Source organism: Schistocerca americana, chromosome 7 (genome assembly GCF_021461395.2).
Source record: "Schistocerca americana isolate TAMUIC-IGC-003095 chromosome 7, iqSchAmer2.1, whole genome shotgun sequence".
Classification (NCBI taxonomy): domain Eukaryota; kingdom Metazoa; phylum Arthropoda; class Insecta; order Orthoptera; family Acrididae; genus Schistocerca; species Schistocerca americana.
In genome coordinates, this window is record NC_060125.1 from 423,722,920 (window position 1) to 423,740,864 (window position 17,945).

General features: G+C 37.9%; 1 protein-coding gene across 1 annotated transcript in view; it reads left to right on the plus strand.

Annotated features, from left to right (window-relative positions):
* The window catches only part of LOC124622259 (leucine-rich repeat-containing protein 24-like), a 375,418-nt gene extending 362,187 nt beyond the window's left edge, over positions 1-13,231 (plus strand). The window contains exon 9 of the mRNA XM_047147921.1: positions 11,409-13,231. Within this exon, the coding sequence (XP_047003877.1) occupies positions 11,409-12,139 (731 nt within the window). The 3' untranslated portion in view covers positions 12,140-13,231. The remainder of the gene's footprint in view (positions 1-11,408) is intronic.
* The last annotated feature ends 4,714 nt before the right edge of the window (positions 13,232-17,945 follow it).

Genomic DNA, 17,945 nt, shown 5'->3' on the forward strand with positions numbered 1-17,945 from the left:
CCTCCCCCCTCTTTCTCTCTCTCTCTCTCTCTCTCTCCCTCCCTCCCTCCCTCCCCCCCTCCCCCTCTCTCTCCCTCCCATTTTGAGGAATTTTGAATGAACTGATTGGTGATCACTGAAATTTCTCTGCCACCATTTGATAGTCCTCTGCTCAGGCTCTGTGGTTACAGATAGCTTGAGAAACTTTCTTTTAATGCATAGTTAAAAAAATTAAATTCATTATTTTTCTTTAATAAAAGGAAGTCAAGAACAAAAAGTATACAGAGACATTTTACAAACATCAAAGTGGAATTTGTCTCAGAGAGATCCTCAGTACAAAGGATTCTTACATAAAAAGTAAACACAACTACCCTAAACAGTGCTTAGGGATGCCGTTTCGTTTTTTTAAATTAAATAGTCACAAAAACTAAAACAAATCAATTTATGCCCACACAGAAGATCATGATAAGTTACTTAACTAAAAGCCTCAATGGAAAAGTAAGTGTCATTCATTGTTGAGTGTTGGTAAGCCTAGTTGTCTGTCCACGAGAAACCTTACTATACTTCACAATTATACAAGCAGATTTGTAACACAGTGAACAAAAATAAAGGGAACAGGGATATTAAACTTTCTGCAGTTATTTAGCAACAGAAAATGATTTACCAGTCACCAATCCTGTTGACAAAAAATGTTTAGAGCAACACACTTTCACTGCACTGGTTGGTGGTGGACAGGGGTGCATGTCATCAAGCTGGTGAAACTGACAGCTGAGCCAGCCCATCTGTGGCCGACATACTTGTAAAAAGGGAGAAGGGGAAGCAGCTGAGTAGATAGCCAGTTGGCTGAGGCCGCTTCCAATGCCTAAAATTTCAGTCCGTATACTCCCTGGACTCTCAGGGATATCCAACCACACACGGCTGTTGCCACTCTAAACTGTTCGTTAGCAGCCCACGACTTCTATCACTGCAGTTTGACTACCCCTTGAGCCTCCTCTATGTGAACTGCTAGTGACAAACAAGCTACGGTGGTTCTGTTGTGAGCAGACTTCCTCAAGTTCCAGGCTTTTAATATACAAACATTCAAATAAATGACATGACATTACTTACAGTACAGTAAACAAACTCTCTGTGGTATTCCAAATTTCATGGCTGTGTTTCTTTCTCAGTGGTGCCATTCAGAAAAATCTCTAGCTCATCGATACAGATAATTGTAGTTTCCATAGACTGTATCTTAACTTTAATGCTTATTTACATCGCATTTTGCATTTTTTCCCTTTCTTATAGAATAATATCATTGAGTTCCCTTTTTACCATTACTTCCTTCCCCACTTTCTTGTATCTGCAAATGAATGTTACTTTTTAAAGCTATGCTTTTTAAAAAGGATCTATCAGACAGAATGTCTTTCTTGAGAATAATTGGCTGACTTTATTTTCTTCACTAATTATTCTCTCCTGTAATTGCGCGAGTCGCTAGCTGAAGTGGAAGAGAGAAATGGTCACCATCCACTGTGCTGTCACTCTGTTCTAGAGCTTCCATTGGATCATTCTTACATTTTAGTAATCAATTTTTGCTATCTTGTTTATCCTCTTAAACTCTTGTCAGACTGTTTTATTGACTATAATGGCTTCTGGTTACCACAAAATTCTCTCTTATTCCTCCTCATTCTGCCCTTTTTCCCACTTATTTCTCTGGTACTCTCCCTTTCTCTCTGACTTGCGTCGTGCTCAGCCCTTTCGGTAACTCATTGTTGACAGAGGTATTCTCCTAAGCTTCCCTCTTGCTTCTCATAGTGGAACTTCTAGAGACTGTCTTACAGTTTACTAACTTAGATCTTAAATAAATAGAACACAGTACTCATACGATAATGGTAATAAAACTTAAGTTGGCAGTTAATGATGTTTGCTTACCCAATGGTAATTCAGATTCACTACTGATAACTTCTGACACTGGTCATCTTTGGTTGTGTGATGGCTCCAATTGTTTACTTCGTGTGTGTTTGTGTGTGTGTGTGTGTGTGTGTGTGTGTTGAGTGAGTGAGTATGAGTGTAGTCTTTGCAATAAATTGCACCACTTTTGTTATTTTGGCAGTGAGTAGGCACTTCCTAAAATACTAACAGATGGAGAACTAAGTTGAGCTGCGCCAAAATGAAATTGCCACACTCACCTCTCATTACACGCTCTTATATGACCTAATCAAGCTGCTGGAGAGAACAGGTCCACCTCAGTGCATGGTGTCACTTGCCATTTTCTTTCTCCTCATTCACCAACAAATCTGGCTTACATCCATCATCAGTTTCAGTAGTATAACCTTTGTCTCTGCGCACAAAGGGGACACCACAAGAAAAGCTGAAGTATTAAATTTTGCATTTGAGAAATTGTTACACAGGAGGCTCATACAAACATATCATTGTTTGACCATCACACAGAATCCTGTGTGGAGGGCATAGTAATAGGCATCCCTGGTGCAGAGAAGCAACTGAAAGAGTTGAAAACAAATAAGTTATGAGGTCCAGATGGAATCGCAATTTGATTTCGTAGAGAATACTGTATGGCATTGGTCTCCCACTTAGTTGCAAATCTCTCTTCCTGTGTAAATTCCCAGGTGAGTGAAAAAAAGTGCGTGTGACACTAGTACATGATAAAGGGTAAAGAAATTGACCCACAAAATTACAGTTCACTATCCTTAACATTGGTTTGCTGCAGGATTTTTGAACATTTTCTAGGTTTGAATATAATAAATTTCCTTGAGGCAAAAATGGTTCTTTCTGCAAATCAGGACTGATTTAGAAAACATCACTCATGTGAAACTCAGATTACCCTTGTCTCACACAGTATCCTTGAACTGTGGAAGAAGAGCAACAGACATATTCCATATCCCTAGATTTCTGGAAAGCATACGATGCAGTGCCCCAGTGCAGACCGTTAACGAAAGTTGGAGCATATGGAACAGGTTTCCAGATGCGAAGGCTTCTTATGTAATATAATCCCTGTACTTTGTCCTGGATGATGCACATTTGTCGGAGACAAGGGTATAGTCAGCAGTGCCTCAGGGAAGTTTGATAGGACTGCTCTTGTTCTGTATATACATAAATAATCAGACAGGTATGGTGAGCAGCAATGTGTAACCCCTTGCTGATGACAATGTAGTGTTTGGAAAAGTGTCATTGTTGTGTGACTTTAGGATGATACAGGATTACTTAGACAGTATTTCTAAACAGTGTGGTGAGTGACAGCTTGCTCTAAATGAAGGAAAAATGTAAGTTAATGAAAATGAGTAGGAAAACCAAGCCTGTAATATCTGAATACAGTATATATGGAGTGCCACTTGGCACAATCATGACAATTCAGTATCTAGGCATAATGTTGCAAAGTGATATGAAATGAAATGAGCATGTACAGTTAGCAGTAGGGAAGGCAAGTGCTGACTTTGGTTCATTGGGAAAAGTCTATAAAAGTGTAGCTAATCCATAAAAGAGATCGCATATAGAACCTCTCGTAACCCATTCTTGAGTACTATTTGAATGTCTGCCATACGCTTCAGGCTGGATTAAAGGAAGACATTGAAGCAGTTCAGACGTGTGTTTCTAGATTTGTTACCGGCTCGGCACATTTGTTCAACACGAAAGTATTACCGAGATTCTTCATGATCTCAGATGGGAATCCCTGGAGGCAAAGCAACATTTTTAATGAAGCACTATTGAGAAATTTAGAGAACCAGCATTTGTCACTGACTGCATGATTCTGCTGCTGACAGCATAAATTTTGTGTATGGACCACAAAACAAGATGCAAAATATTAGGGCTCATATGGAGGCATATAGGCATTCATTTGCCCCTTGCTCCATTTGCGAGTGGAACAGGAAAGGGAATGATTGGTAGTTGTACAAGGTATCATGTGCCATGTACCACATGGTCATTTGAGAAAATGTAGATATAGATATAAATATAAATATAATAGAGGGAAACATTCCACATGGGAAAAATATATCTAAAAACAAAGATGATGAGACTTACCAAACAAAAGCGCTGGCAGGTCGATAGACACACAAACAAACACAAACATACACACAAAATTCTGTGTGTATGTTTGTGTTTGTTTGTGTGTCTATCGACCTGCCAGCGCTTTTGTTTTGTAAGTCTCATCATCTTTGTTTTTAGATATAGATATAGATATAGATATATGGCTCCAAATGTATCACCCAAAAAAGGAACATGCCATTCACTGCACTAGAAACGAAAGCTCAAAATCACAAGATTTGAAATTCCCCTTTATTTCCTCAAATAGATTTGTGTATATTTATGATGGCTTGATGAAGTGCCCCTGTATTAAAAACATGTACTGCATATACCAGTTGTTGTATGTTGCCCCCACAGGTAATAATCATACATACTAATGTTGGTGGAAATCATAGACCATGGCATTGATCCTCGCCAATATAGCACAGATTCAGTACGTCTACAACAACTGCTCACTAAAATTGTTTTTGAAAATTTGTTTTTTCTTCTCTTCCAAATACTGCCAATGTGCAATCAGAGTGAAGATACAAACAACATATATCCTATTTGTGGAACATATCTACGGCAGCAATTCTTATTTTGCTAATTATTGGCAGGTGAAAGACCATGATCTAGTTACATAAACTGTTGCTGAAGTAACTTCTATGTGGGACTACAGGAGTCATTGTAGGGAATGATTATGTGTTGTGTGATGATATCTGAATTTTATTTCACAGCCTAGTGAAAGTGTTCACTATTGACAGATGTGTCAGCAAATCTCAGCTTAGGGCTTGACCCAGCATTTGTGTTGCTGCAGTTCCTGTCTCAGTAATTTGATGATGAATAGCAGCAAAAGTTGGATTATTTGCCTATCTTCTGCCTGGAACCACATTTTGATACAGCCCTGTGTTCATTACCATTCAGATGGTCTGCACAAAAATCATATTTGCTTGCTCACATAATGAATATCCTATCTTGATTAAATGGAACGTTTATCAGCTAGTTTGCTATCACTATGCACGTGAAATGTTTCATGAACACAAATCTCAAATGTACACACATGTCACATTTAAGTGTGCTGTAAGAATACAATGAGTGCATCAGCACTATGACTTACATCGCTTGCATGTTTTGTGATGATATTGACTTACACCAGTATTATCACAAAGTTAATTTCATATATTGATTGCAAGCTTCAGTTGCTTGGATATATGTCTTTGTTTGGTCTGTGATTTACTTATTTTGTAAACACTTTTTTCAAAACATCTTCTAGGTGGTTTAAAAGTTAAAATTTATTTTCTGATTATCAATTTTTGAGTAGTATTAACCTTTGCCTTTTTGATGTCCATCAGGGTTACTGCAGATGCAGTTCTTTCTGTTTCAGATTTTTAACTCTCAGTGGCAAACTAAAATGATTGATTTAAATTTGAATAAATTACCCTTTGTGAATATTTTAGACCAATGTTTCATAATATGTTGATAAATTTGTTGGATGAAAGTTCCTGGCAGATTAAAACTGAGTACTGGAATCTACATCTACATCTACATCCATACTCCGCAAGCCACCTGACGGTGTGTGGCGGAGGGTACCTTGAGTACCTCTAGCGGTTCTCCCTTCTATTCCAGTCTCGTATTGTTCATGGAAAGAAGGATTATTGGTATGCCTCTGTGTGGACTCTAATCTCTCTGATTTTATCCTCATGGTCTCTTCGTGAGATATACGTAGGAGGGAGCAATATACTGCTTGACTCCTCAGTGAAGGTATGTTCTCGAAACTTCAGCAAAAGCCCATACCGAGCTACTAAGCGTCTCTCCTGCAGAGTCTTCCACTGGAGTTTATCTATCATCTCCATAACGCTTTCACGATTACTAAATGATCCTGTAATGAAGCGCGCTGCTCTCCGTTGGATCTTCTCTATCTCTTCTATCAATCCTATCTGGTACAGATCCCACACTGCTGAGTAGTATTCAAGCAGTGGGCAAACAAGCGTACTGCAACCTACTTCCTTTGGTTTCGGATTGCATTTCCTTAGGATTCTTCCAATGAATCTCAGTCTGGCTTCTGCTTTACCGACGATCAACTTTATATGATCATTCCATTTTAAATCACTCCTCATGCGCACTCCCAGATAATTTATGGAATTAACTGCTTCCAGTTGCTGACCTGCTATATTGTAGCTAAATGATACGGGATCTTTCTTTTATGTATTTGCAGCACATTACACTTTTCTACATTGAGATTCAATTGCCATTCCCTGCACCATTCATCAATTCGCTGCAGATCCTCCTGCATTTCAGTACAATTTTCCATTGTTGCATACTCTTGATAGACCACAGCATCATCTGCAAAAAGCCTCAGTGAACTTCCGACATCATCTACAAGGTCATTTATGTATATTGTGAATAGCAATGGCCCTACGACACTCCCCTGCGGCACACCTGAAATCACTCTTACTTCGGAAGACTTCTCTCCATTTAGAATGACATGCTGCGTTCTGTTATCTAGGACCTCTTCAATCCAATCACACAATTGGTCTGATAGTCCATATGCTCTTACTTTGTTCATTAAACGACTGTGGGGAACTGTATCGAACGCCTTGTGGAAGTCAAGAAACACGGCATCTACCTGGGAAGCCGTGTCTATGGCCCTCTGAGTCTCGTGGATGAATAGTGCAAGCCGGGTTTCACACAATCGTCTTTTTCGAAACCCATGCTGATTCCTACAGAGTAGATTTCTAGTCTCCAGAAAAGTCATTATACTCAAACTTAATACGTGTTCCAAAATTCTACAACTGATCAACGTTAGAGATATAGGTCTATAATTCTGCACATCTGTTCGACGTCCCTTCTTGAAAACGGGGATCACCTGTGCCCTTTTCCAATCCTTTGGAATGCTACGCTTTTCTAGAGACCTACGGTACACCACTGCAAGAAGAGGGGCAAGTTCCTTCGTGTACTCTGTGTAAAATCGAACTGGTATCCCATCAGGTCCAGCGGCCTTTCCTCTTTTGAGTGATTTTAATTGTTTCTCTATCCCTCTGTCGCACAGATGACAAAATGGTAGATATCGAAATAGACGACAATCTAGAGAAGGAACTACAGTGCAGTCGTCCTCTGTGAAACACCTTTGGAAAAAGACATGTAGTATTTCGGCCAGTATTTCGGACTCAAACTTGGGACCTCTGCCTTTGACAAGCATGTGCTCTACAAACTGAGCTGCCTAAGTATGACTCACAGTCTGCCCTTACAGCTTTACTGCCACCAGTAACTCATCTTCTACCTTCCAAACTTCATCCTACCTTCCAAACTTCATAGGAGCTCTCCTGCAAATCTTGCAGGACTAATACTCCTGGAAGAAAGGACATTGCAGAGGCTTGGCTTAGCAGCCATTGTATGGGGGATATTTCCAGAATGAAATGTTCACTTTGCAGTGAAGTGTGCACTGATATGAAACTTCCTAGCAGATTAAAACTGCTTGCTTGATCAAGACTCGAACTCAAGATCTTTGCCTTTTGCAGGCAAGTGTTCTACTGACTGAACTACCCAAGCATGACTCATAATGTATCCTTACAGCTTTATACCCACCAGCACTCATCACCACCTTCCACACTTCACAGATGCTCTCCTGTTGTGGGTAAGCCGTGTCTACAAAAGATGCTTTCTTTCTTCCAGGAGCACTCCTGGAAGAAAGAAAGCATATTATGTAGAGAGGAGAACTTCTGTGAAGTTTAGAAGGTACTGGTGGAAATAAAGCTGTGAGGATGGGTTGTGAGTTGTGCTTAGACAACTCGTTCAGTAGAGCACTTTGCAAAAGGCAAAGGTCAGTGGTTCAAGTCTTAGTGTGTCACACAGTTTTAATCTGCTAGGAAGTTTCATAACAGTACACACTCCACTGGAGAGTGAAAATTTTATTCTGGATTTTGTTGGATATTTTCTGGATTTAATAATGAAGGAGAATATAATTTCAAATTATTGAGTTAAAAGCATTATAACAAACATTATATTAACTTTCATTTTATGTGCTTAGTATGTCAATGGTTCATGTCTTACATTTAGCTCTCATGGTAAGCTACCTGTAGTAAAAGGCATTCTTTCTAAATGAGGGAGCAATTTTGTACCATCTCATCAATGTCATACTAATTCACAGCATAAATTGAAATTATCCTTTATTGTGTGTATTGCTCATAGTTGTTGTGCCCAGAATAGGCTTCAATATTTACTATATACTGAGTAAAAAATCAGCTCTTCTGGAATTCAAAATCATGATAATAACTGTTCTCTGCTTCTCGATGTATAATGTTGAGTTAAAAGCATTATAACAAACATTATATTAACTTTCATTTTATGTGCTTAGTATGTTAATGATTCATGTCTTACATTTAGCTCTCATGGTAAGCTACCTGTAATAAAAGGCATTCTTTCTAAATGAGGGAGCAATTTTGTACCATCTCATCAATTTCATATTAATTCACAGCATAAATTGAAATTATCCTTTATTGTGTGTATTGCTCATAGTTGTTGTGCCCTGAATAGGCTTCAATATTTACTATATACTGAGTAAAAAATCAGCTCTTCTGGAATTCAAAATCATGATAATAACTGTTCTCTGCCTCTCGATGTATAATGTTGCTGCCATCCCATCATACTTACAATCATCCAGTCAGGATTTGCAACAATTGCTCTGGCAGCACATTGTCAGTCAAATCTTTGTTTATTTCTCTGGACATAATTTACACATTACTAATACTCTGATCAGCAAAAGTAGTTAGTCTTCAAAAACTTTTACACTTTGATACTTTCTCCAGTGATTCTGTTGTGATTAACTTTCACATAAGCTTTATTGACAACTATTTGAAGAGTTTGACAGAGCACTGAAAGACCTAAGTCAAAACAAGGCCCCAGAAGTAGACAACATTCCATTAGAACTACTGACAGCCTTGGGAGAGCCAGTCCTGACAAAACTCTACCATCTTGTGAGCAAGATGTATGAGACAGGCAAAATTCCCTCAGACTTCAAGAAGAATATAATAATTCCAATCCCAAAGAAAGCAGGTGTTGACAGATGTGGAAATTACCAAACTATCAGTTAAATAAGTCACAGCTGCAAAATACTAACGCGAATTCTTTACAGACGAATGGAAAGACTGGTAGAAGCCGACCTCGGGGAAGATCAGTTTGGATTCAGTAGAAATGTAGGAACACGTGAGGCAGTACTGACCCTACGACATATCTTGGAGGAAAGATTGAGGAAAGGCAAACCTATGTTTCTAGCATTTGTAGACTTAGAGAAAGCTTTTGACAATGTTGACTGGAATACTCTCTTTCAAATTCTGAAGGTGGCAGGGGTAAAATACAGGGAGCGAAAGGCTATTTACAATTTGTACAGAAACCAGATGGCAGTTATAGGAGTCGAGGGACATGAAAGGGAAGCAGTGGTTGGGAAGGGAGTGAGACAGGGTTGCCCTCCCCAATGCTATTCAATCTGTATATTGAGCAAGAAGTAAAGGAAACAAAGGAAAAGTTCGGAGTAGGTATTAAAATCCATGGAGAAGAAATAAAAACTTTGAGGTTTGCCGATGACATTGTAATTCTGTCAGAGACAGCAAAGGACTTGGAAGAGCAGTTGAATGGAATGGACAGTGTCTTGAAAGGAGGATATAAGATGAACATCAACAAAAGCAAAACAAGGATAATGGAATGTAGTCTAATTAAGTCGGGTGATGCTGAGGGAATTAGATTAGGAAATGAGACACTTAAAGTAGTAAAGGAGTTTTGCCATTTGGGGAGCAAAATAACTGATGATGGTCGAAGTAGAGAGGATATAAAATGTAGACTGGAAATGGCAAGGAAAGCGTTTCTGAAGAAGAGAAATTTGTTAACATCGAGTATAGATTTAAGTGTCAGGAAGTCGCTTCTGAAAGTATTTGTATGGAGTGTAGCCATGTATGGAAGTGAAACATGGACGTTAAATAGTTTGGACAAGAAGAGAATAGAAGCTTTCGAAATGTGGTGCTACAGAATAATGCTGAAGATTAGATGGGGAGATCACATAATTAATGAGGAGGTATTGAATAGAATTGGGGAGAAGAGGAGTTTGTGGCGCAACTTGACTAGAAGAAGAGATCGGTTGGTAGAACATGTTCTGAGGCATCGAAGAATCACCAATTTAGTACTGGAGGGCAGCTTGCACAGGATAGAGTAGCATGGAGAGCTGCATCAAACCAGTCTCAGGACTGAAGACCACAACAACAACAACAACAACAACAACAACATTTGAATCAGAGACTGAACCATTTCCAGTGGAAATTTGCTTTTATAGGTAAAATATTATGCACATAAACAATCTGTACAATATTAAATGTAGCACAGAGCTGTAAATTAAGCCACTTTTGTAAGATTTAACTTGAACTTGGTGATAGAGTATGGAATTGCTGACTTAAGTTTACATTATTCAGTGAATTACTCCGATTACGAGCATTTATTGTACTCTCCAACTTAATCCTGCAGTTGCAGATGTGTATAAAATTTAGGAATTACATATATTTCACAAAGAATTGCATTGGTCAAAAATACATCATCTACATCAGAAAAAAATGAGAACAACAAATCTGTCATACTTCAGTAGGGACCATGTGATTTAATAGGGTTTGAATCTTCATTTTCCTACCATTAATACAGTTTTTGTTGGATAAAGATTGCAGTGAGTGTGATAATGGATTAGACTTTCCGTACTTTACAGAGTGCTGCTCAATGGCTTAGCGGATAAATATTGTGCCGCTAGTATCCAATAGGACCACATCTAGCAGAGCACTGACTGCTGTGTTCAGCCCAATTTTCAGGGGTTGAGGAGAGGTTTACAGTTTTACATATTTCACTATATGAATAATTTTTTTTCCCTTCTGTTGAGACATTTCCTCAGAGCATTGATCAACAGTCAGACTATCTTGATCCTCAGCTGCATTACTGTCTTCGTGAATCTTGTAAATGGAAGAAGTGAGACTCTCAAAATTAATTGTACTATCAACCATAGACATGGTCATTATTAAAGACTTGTATCTCATTCTTCATTGACACAACACAGAAAATATTATAAAATGAAACAAATATTTTGCTTTTTACAGGTGCTGGTATTAATGACTTTATTAGTTGTATTATATTTATCATTCTTTTTGTTACATCTGCTTAATACTCTTTCACCAATCTTTGTTTACACTGACTTTTGTCAAACCTGCCATTTACATCTCTGGGAAAGCAGATGAATAATGTGATGAAATGAATATTGAGTTATCAACAGTCAGCTCATTAAAATAATTTTTTGTGACATTTAGTGTTTCTGTCATAATATAAATTGTACTGTATAAATAATAACCCCTTGCAGAGCATTATGAATAAACACTAACTACTGCCTGATATTCTTTTCTTTATCCACACAGCCCCAAGTGTCATTGACAGTGAAGATCCAATCCAAGAGCGGTCCTTGGACTCTCTGGACAGCTCATTGTGTGGTGTAAGCAGCCAGAGGCCACGTGGGCAGCCAGACCTGCTCTCATTCCCAGGCCAGGTGTCTCCAGCTGGCAGCTCTGCTTCAACAGTTCCTGACAGTACACGACTACCTCCACAACATGGGCCTCAGTCACCACCTCCTCAGCCGTATGTGATGGTGACTCCGCACGCATTTGGAACACTGCCATATTCCCGTTCTCAGTCTCCATTTTCACCTGCAGCAATTGCTGTTCCACCGCGTTCTGCAAACGGTTATGTGACAATTCCAAGGAGGCCACGTGTACCTTCGTGGAGCAGCCCTCCAACACCTCTTCAGTTACAGCTGGAGCTACCGCCCAGACTGCCTGTGTACGACAATTTGGGACCACGCACTACTGCTGATGGCAGTTCTGTACTGTCCTTAAATCGTGCCGGATTGCCACCCTATTATTCCCCTGTTCCTCCGACAGCGGAGGAGCCGGGATGGACACAGAGATCTGTAACAGAGAGTGTCTCATCACAAAACTGCCTTGAAAATGATGTGGCTTTGACAGACTCACCAGCAGCTTCAAAGAGTGTAAAGGTGCCACCAAAGCCACCACCAAAACCAAAGAAAAAGCCAGCAGATGCAGTGTCGGGCCCACTGTATGAGGATGAAGGTGAGGATGGTACAGAAGTGTAGGTCGGTGCAACACTTAACTGACTTCCTGTTTAATATGAAGAATGTTGTGAAACTGTTGTGTAGCCAGTATTTCAAATGTTCTTGATACAAGAACAAAAGGAGAGAGAGAGAGGGTGAGAGACAGACAATCGACAGTCTGATGTTGGTGAACGCTATTGTGTGTTCCTCAGGTGTTAGAACTAACATGGAGGGCTCGTGACACAGGGTATACATTAAGAACTTTGAAATGTTAAACTGTTTTTAAGTGCCTTCTGTTATTGTACATTGGAAACGATATAACTATTTTATGTGACTGGAGAATGATTCTGTGATTAAACGTAGACTTTAAAATTGTATATAACATACTTTTGTCTTTGTGCACTAAAATTGCTACTTCTATTCAGTAACTTGAAAGACATGGATATATATTTGAGAGTATTTCTATAGATGAAACACAAATTACTTCTTTGCAGAACATGAGGAGAGCCCCTGTAACTAAGAAAAATAAGTACTGATTATATAAAATATGATTTGATACATTTTGATTGTTCATAGTTTTATTCAAAACTGAAAACTCTAACAGAATTTCACAGGTGGAAATTTTGCATGAGTTTCCAAAAATTACCACAGCAGTTAGCAGTTACGACTTCCATCTCAGCAGTAAAGAAATGTTTTTTATGAATGTCATTTAACAATTTCTTCATTAGTAGAAACACATGATTTTATTTTCATGGAAGAGTATGACAAATGATTAAAGAAGTGTTTGCATTTCTGAGCCTGTTATATCATTGGGGTTCATTATGAAAATCGCAAATCTAGCATTTATTTTTCTGCTGTTTTGGGCTTCCAAAAGAATATAAGCATGTTCAGCTAAATAAATGTTTCATTTAATATTATATTTGTCAGTATATTTTATAAGAAATGGCATTTTACTGAGCCAATAGTGCGGATAAATGAATTATTATGCATTTTTTTTTTTAAAAAAAAACAGCTGGGTAGCCTTTTATCTACAGATACAATAATATATTTGACTGAAGAAAATATTCTAATTACAGTGTTTTATGTAAAAATCATACTTATTGATAGTGGACTATAAATACGATTTTATTTTTACATTGTATAATTTATTGTATAATATGTTGTTCCTCTTCATATTGATTTTATGGCTTTTTGCACTGAATTTTCATCATTGTCATGCAAAATCAAGATTAAAAGAAATACAATTTAACTAAGACTGAAATTTTCAACAATGATGTTTCAGCATTTAAAAATGACTGTTGCAGAACATGTGTCTTTAATTGAATAACTTGCTAATAGGGGCACAATTTAAAATAATAATAATAATTTCTTTTATAAGTTTAATGAAGCAGATAGCTTTATTTACTGAAATCTAGAAATTTTTGAAAAGACTATAGACTGGCTATATGATGTCCTCTATCACTTCACACTCTTTGCTAATCTTTCTGTGTCTACACAGTTGCAAAAAGCAATGCTCTCAATAATTTGTTGTATAAGTTCCCATTTTGTCTGCCCATGCAAGTTTCCCTATACCTACGCATTCTGGTTCCAACTTAACTACTCCTTGGTGTCTTTGCATGTGGTCCACTGTGTTGCATTATCATGTTATAGCTGAAGGTAGGGCACAGTGTAACAGAAAAGTTATTTTGGAAATTTAAAAAAAAAGATTGTGAAAATGATGATCTTTTCACATGTCTTTATTTAAGGAACCTTAAACAATCATTTAAAACTCGCAGACTCAGTTTGGCCTTGAGATTGTTGTATTTATTTCAGATATTGAGTATGGTTGCAAACAGTTACAGTGTGCCCCGGTGTGGGGCAGAGTGTAACACATACTGGAGTACAGTGTAACAAGCATGCAAAAGTACATTCATGCTAGCATAATATGCATTTTTCAAAACATTCAGAACACAGGCTACATTTAAATGTCAGACAAAATTAATATATGCAATCTCTTAAACCAACTGCAATTTTTTACAATATTCACAAAAGATTAAATTTTTTAAAAACTGATATCAAAGAAAGACCATTACTACATTTTTTCTGACATGTATGACATGTAGGCTACATACTGATCTACAAACACATTGGGATTGTTGCTACCCCCCCCCCCCCCCCCCCTGTCCCCCCATGGGAAAATGTCACGTGATAGTCCCCACCATCGTCTCTATTCTTGATTACTTTACCTACATAGTGAAATGAGTTCTTGCAGGGAACTCTATTAAAATGTAATCATCAAAGACAGCTTTCCTTCATCGTTCTCTGTTTGACTTCTGATATCTCCACTGGGCGAATAATCTAAAGATGAACACATTTTATTTTCAACTTCCCAGCTAAGTCCGAGTCTCTTGAACATAGACATCTCATGTGAGATTTACATTTCTTTTCCTCTTTCATCATCTGCATTCTTCAGTGTTCTTCAAACACCTCTTTAATTGGAGTATCTATTGTGATGCAACTCATTCCTATCTCTCTATTTCTTCTGTTGCTTATTCTTCCATCGTCTTTAGGATAACCTTTGAAAATATCGGGACCAATCATCGGTCTACTCTGCAATGGTGGATCTTCCTCTGGTAGAATATTAAAGGGGTCTTTCTGTGACTGCCTTTGACACTCAGTAGCTCCTAGAGCAGGGATTACACTGCTTGCATCATTGCCTGACACAGGAACAGCAACTGAATTTTGATTTGATGAGACTTGAGGAGCACTGTCATTTAGTGCTGGGGCTGGGTTTTTGTTGATCAAAACACAGTCTGTCACAGAACTATGCATAAAATCATATTCTGTGAAAATATCACAGTCATCTGGAAAAATAGAAAAATACCTGTTTGCTTGAAACCTGTCATGATGTTGGTTGGTGTCACTTACAAGTGAAGGCTTTGCCAACACATCCAGCAACATCATAAATAGACAGTGGTTTACCAGGATAATGCATTAGCCATGAATCAACTGCAGAGTTGTAATGAGGCTGGAATGGACTGAACACACAAACATCAAGAGGTTGCATTTGATTGCTGCAGGATTGTGGAATGGTTAGCACTGTTACACCATTTTCCTTAGCAATATTCAGTGCCTCTATAGCAAAGTGGTTCTCATGGTTGTCTAGGATGAGTAAAAAGAAGCACAAAATGCTCCATAACTTGTGGAAACAACACTCTATCCATCCAGCCTGATGTAGCTGCAAGTCCTATGAAGTGTCCCTGGAGGAGCACCTGTGAGCATGTGGCCCTTGAAATTGATTTTTGGGAATGTTATTGTTGGAGAAAGAACAATACCAAAAGCATCGATTATGCATACTATGGTCACAAGTGTACCTTTTTCCCCTCTGGTAACCTTGTTCAGCTGCTTAATTCGTTTAGAAGCAAGTTATTTTTTCGGAGTCTATACTGTTGAGGTACCAGTCTCACCAAAACTGAAAATCCCTGTTCCATCACTAAACTCTGAATTATGGTTCAAAATATTTTTCAGGTTACTGAAGAATATTCCAACATTAGTTTTATTGAATGATGTAGCGCTTCATAAACAGCAAGCTTCTGGACATTGGAGGCTAAGGCTTGGATGGCATCCTCTAAAAGCGTAGAGCCAATCTATGCCAGCCATATTTTTTCTTCTATCTGGTTATATTGAGGCATTTGGATACCAAGTGTTATACTTCTACAGTGTCGAAGTCATAGCACATTAAGAACATTACACCAAGTAGCATACCAAAGATTGTTGTTGTTCATCAGTGAAAAATTCACTGGCAGTTTTATTGTGGACACATACAAATGTCTGTTTTTCCTCTGTCCTTACTCTTCGTAATATTCCTGTAATATATGGAAAAGTAAATTATGTAAATTAAATTTATTTGCTGTGATTTTCCATAAAGTACTCATTTTGGTAAAAAAACTGATCAAAGGAATTTTTACCCGCAAAAAGTTCCACAACTCAGATTCTTAATAGCAGCTGCCTTGCAAAGACTAGTTCCAGAAAGCATCAGTTCAACAGCAACCATCATATCATCCTCAATAAAGACATCAATCTCTGTTTTTTGTGCTCTTTTATGAAGCATATTGGAAATCTATATTTGAATATCCTAATTTAAAACCTCTAGTTTATATTCTGTTCTCAGTTGTATTCATATATACAATTTTAGAGGCAAATAACTACTTTTTATTGGCATACAGCATAATGGGGTACATTGTAATGGTGTTACACTGCGCCCCACATTAAACCATTAAGCTTTGCCCCATGGGACTGCTTTGTATAATTTTCTAAGATTTGAAAAAGGACAAAAAATTACGAAATTTTCGATATTCAGTATTGTATGTGTGATTAACACTCAGAATTACACCAATTATTTGTTATTATAAACAACAGCAAAAATTTGTGTGTCTACAAAAATTTTCTTCATATACCTCAAAAAATGTTTTCCTCACTACAAACAATATTTGAATTCTGGATGTGGGTGTTGTCCTCATCACCATTTCATCACAATCAATGCACAAGTTGCCAAATTGGCATCAAATAAAAAGACTTGCTCCAGGCAGCTGAACTTCCTGCTAATAACACATACACACATTACATTTCGCTTTTGTGTTTTAGATGCCTGCTTAATTTTCAGCAATCTGTTATAGCATCACATTTTAAATGCTTCATGTTTCTTATTCTTCAGACTTGCATGGACGATGTCCCACTTCATACAATGCTGCACTCCAGATATATACTTTCAGGAACTACTACTTCACTTCCACTTGATGCACACAGGACTCTTATGTTGAAGAAAATTCCTGTTATCTGTACCATTCTGATTCTGCTAGCTCTTATCTATTGTAATCTTACTTCCTAGGTGAAAATATTATTTCACTATTTCTACTGCGTTCTTCAGTTTTATGTGTTAGGCAGTTTGCTCTGCTTTTTACTATGTTTGCTCATCTTTTTACTACTACTCTCTTGTCTACACTTCATTTGTTCTTAATCCACATTCTGTGTTACAAAAATTGTTAATTGTATTCAAAAGTTTTACTAAATATCCCTTACCTTTCTGCTTTTAGCAGAAGGTGCATGTTATATTGTCTATCAAAGGTGGTGTTGCTATCTGTACCTGTTGCTCTTTTATTCTTATTTTTTGGATTTGATTAACTTTTTCATTGCTACTTCACATTAAACAACACTGGTGGCAAGCTACAGCCCCATCACACAGTCTACTTTAAACAAACTAGTTTTTCTTATTTGTTACTCCTGTTTCTTTTCTCACTTTATTCCCATTCTTTTCAGTATTTGGAATTTCTTATTACATTTTACTTTACCATCTACATCTACATCTACAGCTATACTCTTCAAACCATTGTGAAGTGCATGGTGGAGGATACTCCTACTATACCCTGTAGAAGGGTTTCATCCTGTTTCATTGATATACGCAGTGTGAGAAGAAAGACTGTATTTGAAATACAGCATTTCTTGAATGATTTTATGATCATTGGTGCTGCAATGCTTTTTCTGAGCAGCTGAAACCCAGTATGCAATAATGCGGGCTGCAACATAATTTTTCCTGCTGGAGTCAGTTCATGGTTTGGATTTCAAAACTGTTTTTCATTCTGTTCCTGTGCATAACCTTTGAAAGGTTTATTTATACACCCCGGTTCCCAGAACTCCTGAAGATAGATGTAGACAATGGATATTGTATCACAGGCACAGTCCCTTTGACTGTTCAGAAATGTCACTAAAACCACCCAAAGATGTCAACAACCATGCATGAGCAGCACCTATTAGATGGAGGGGTCCAACAGCCAATCAGTCCCAGCCATTCCACCAGGAAGGAGGTACACAG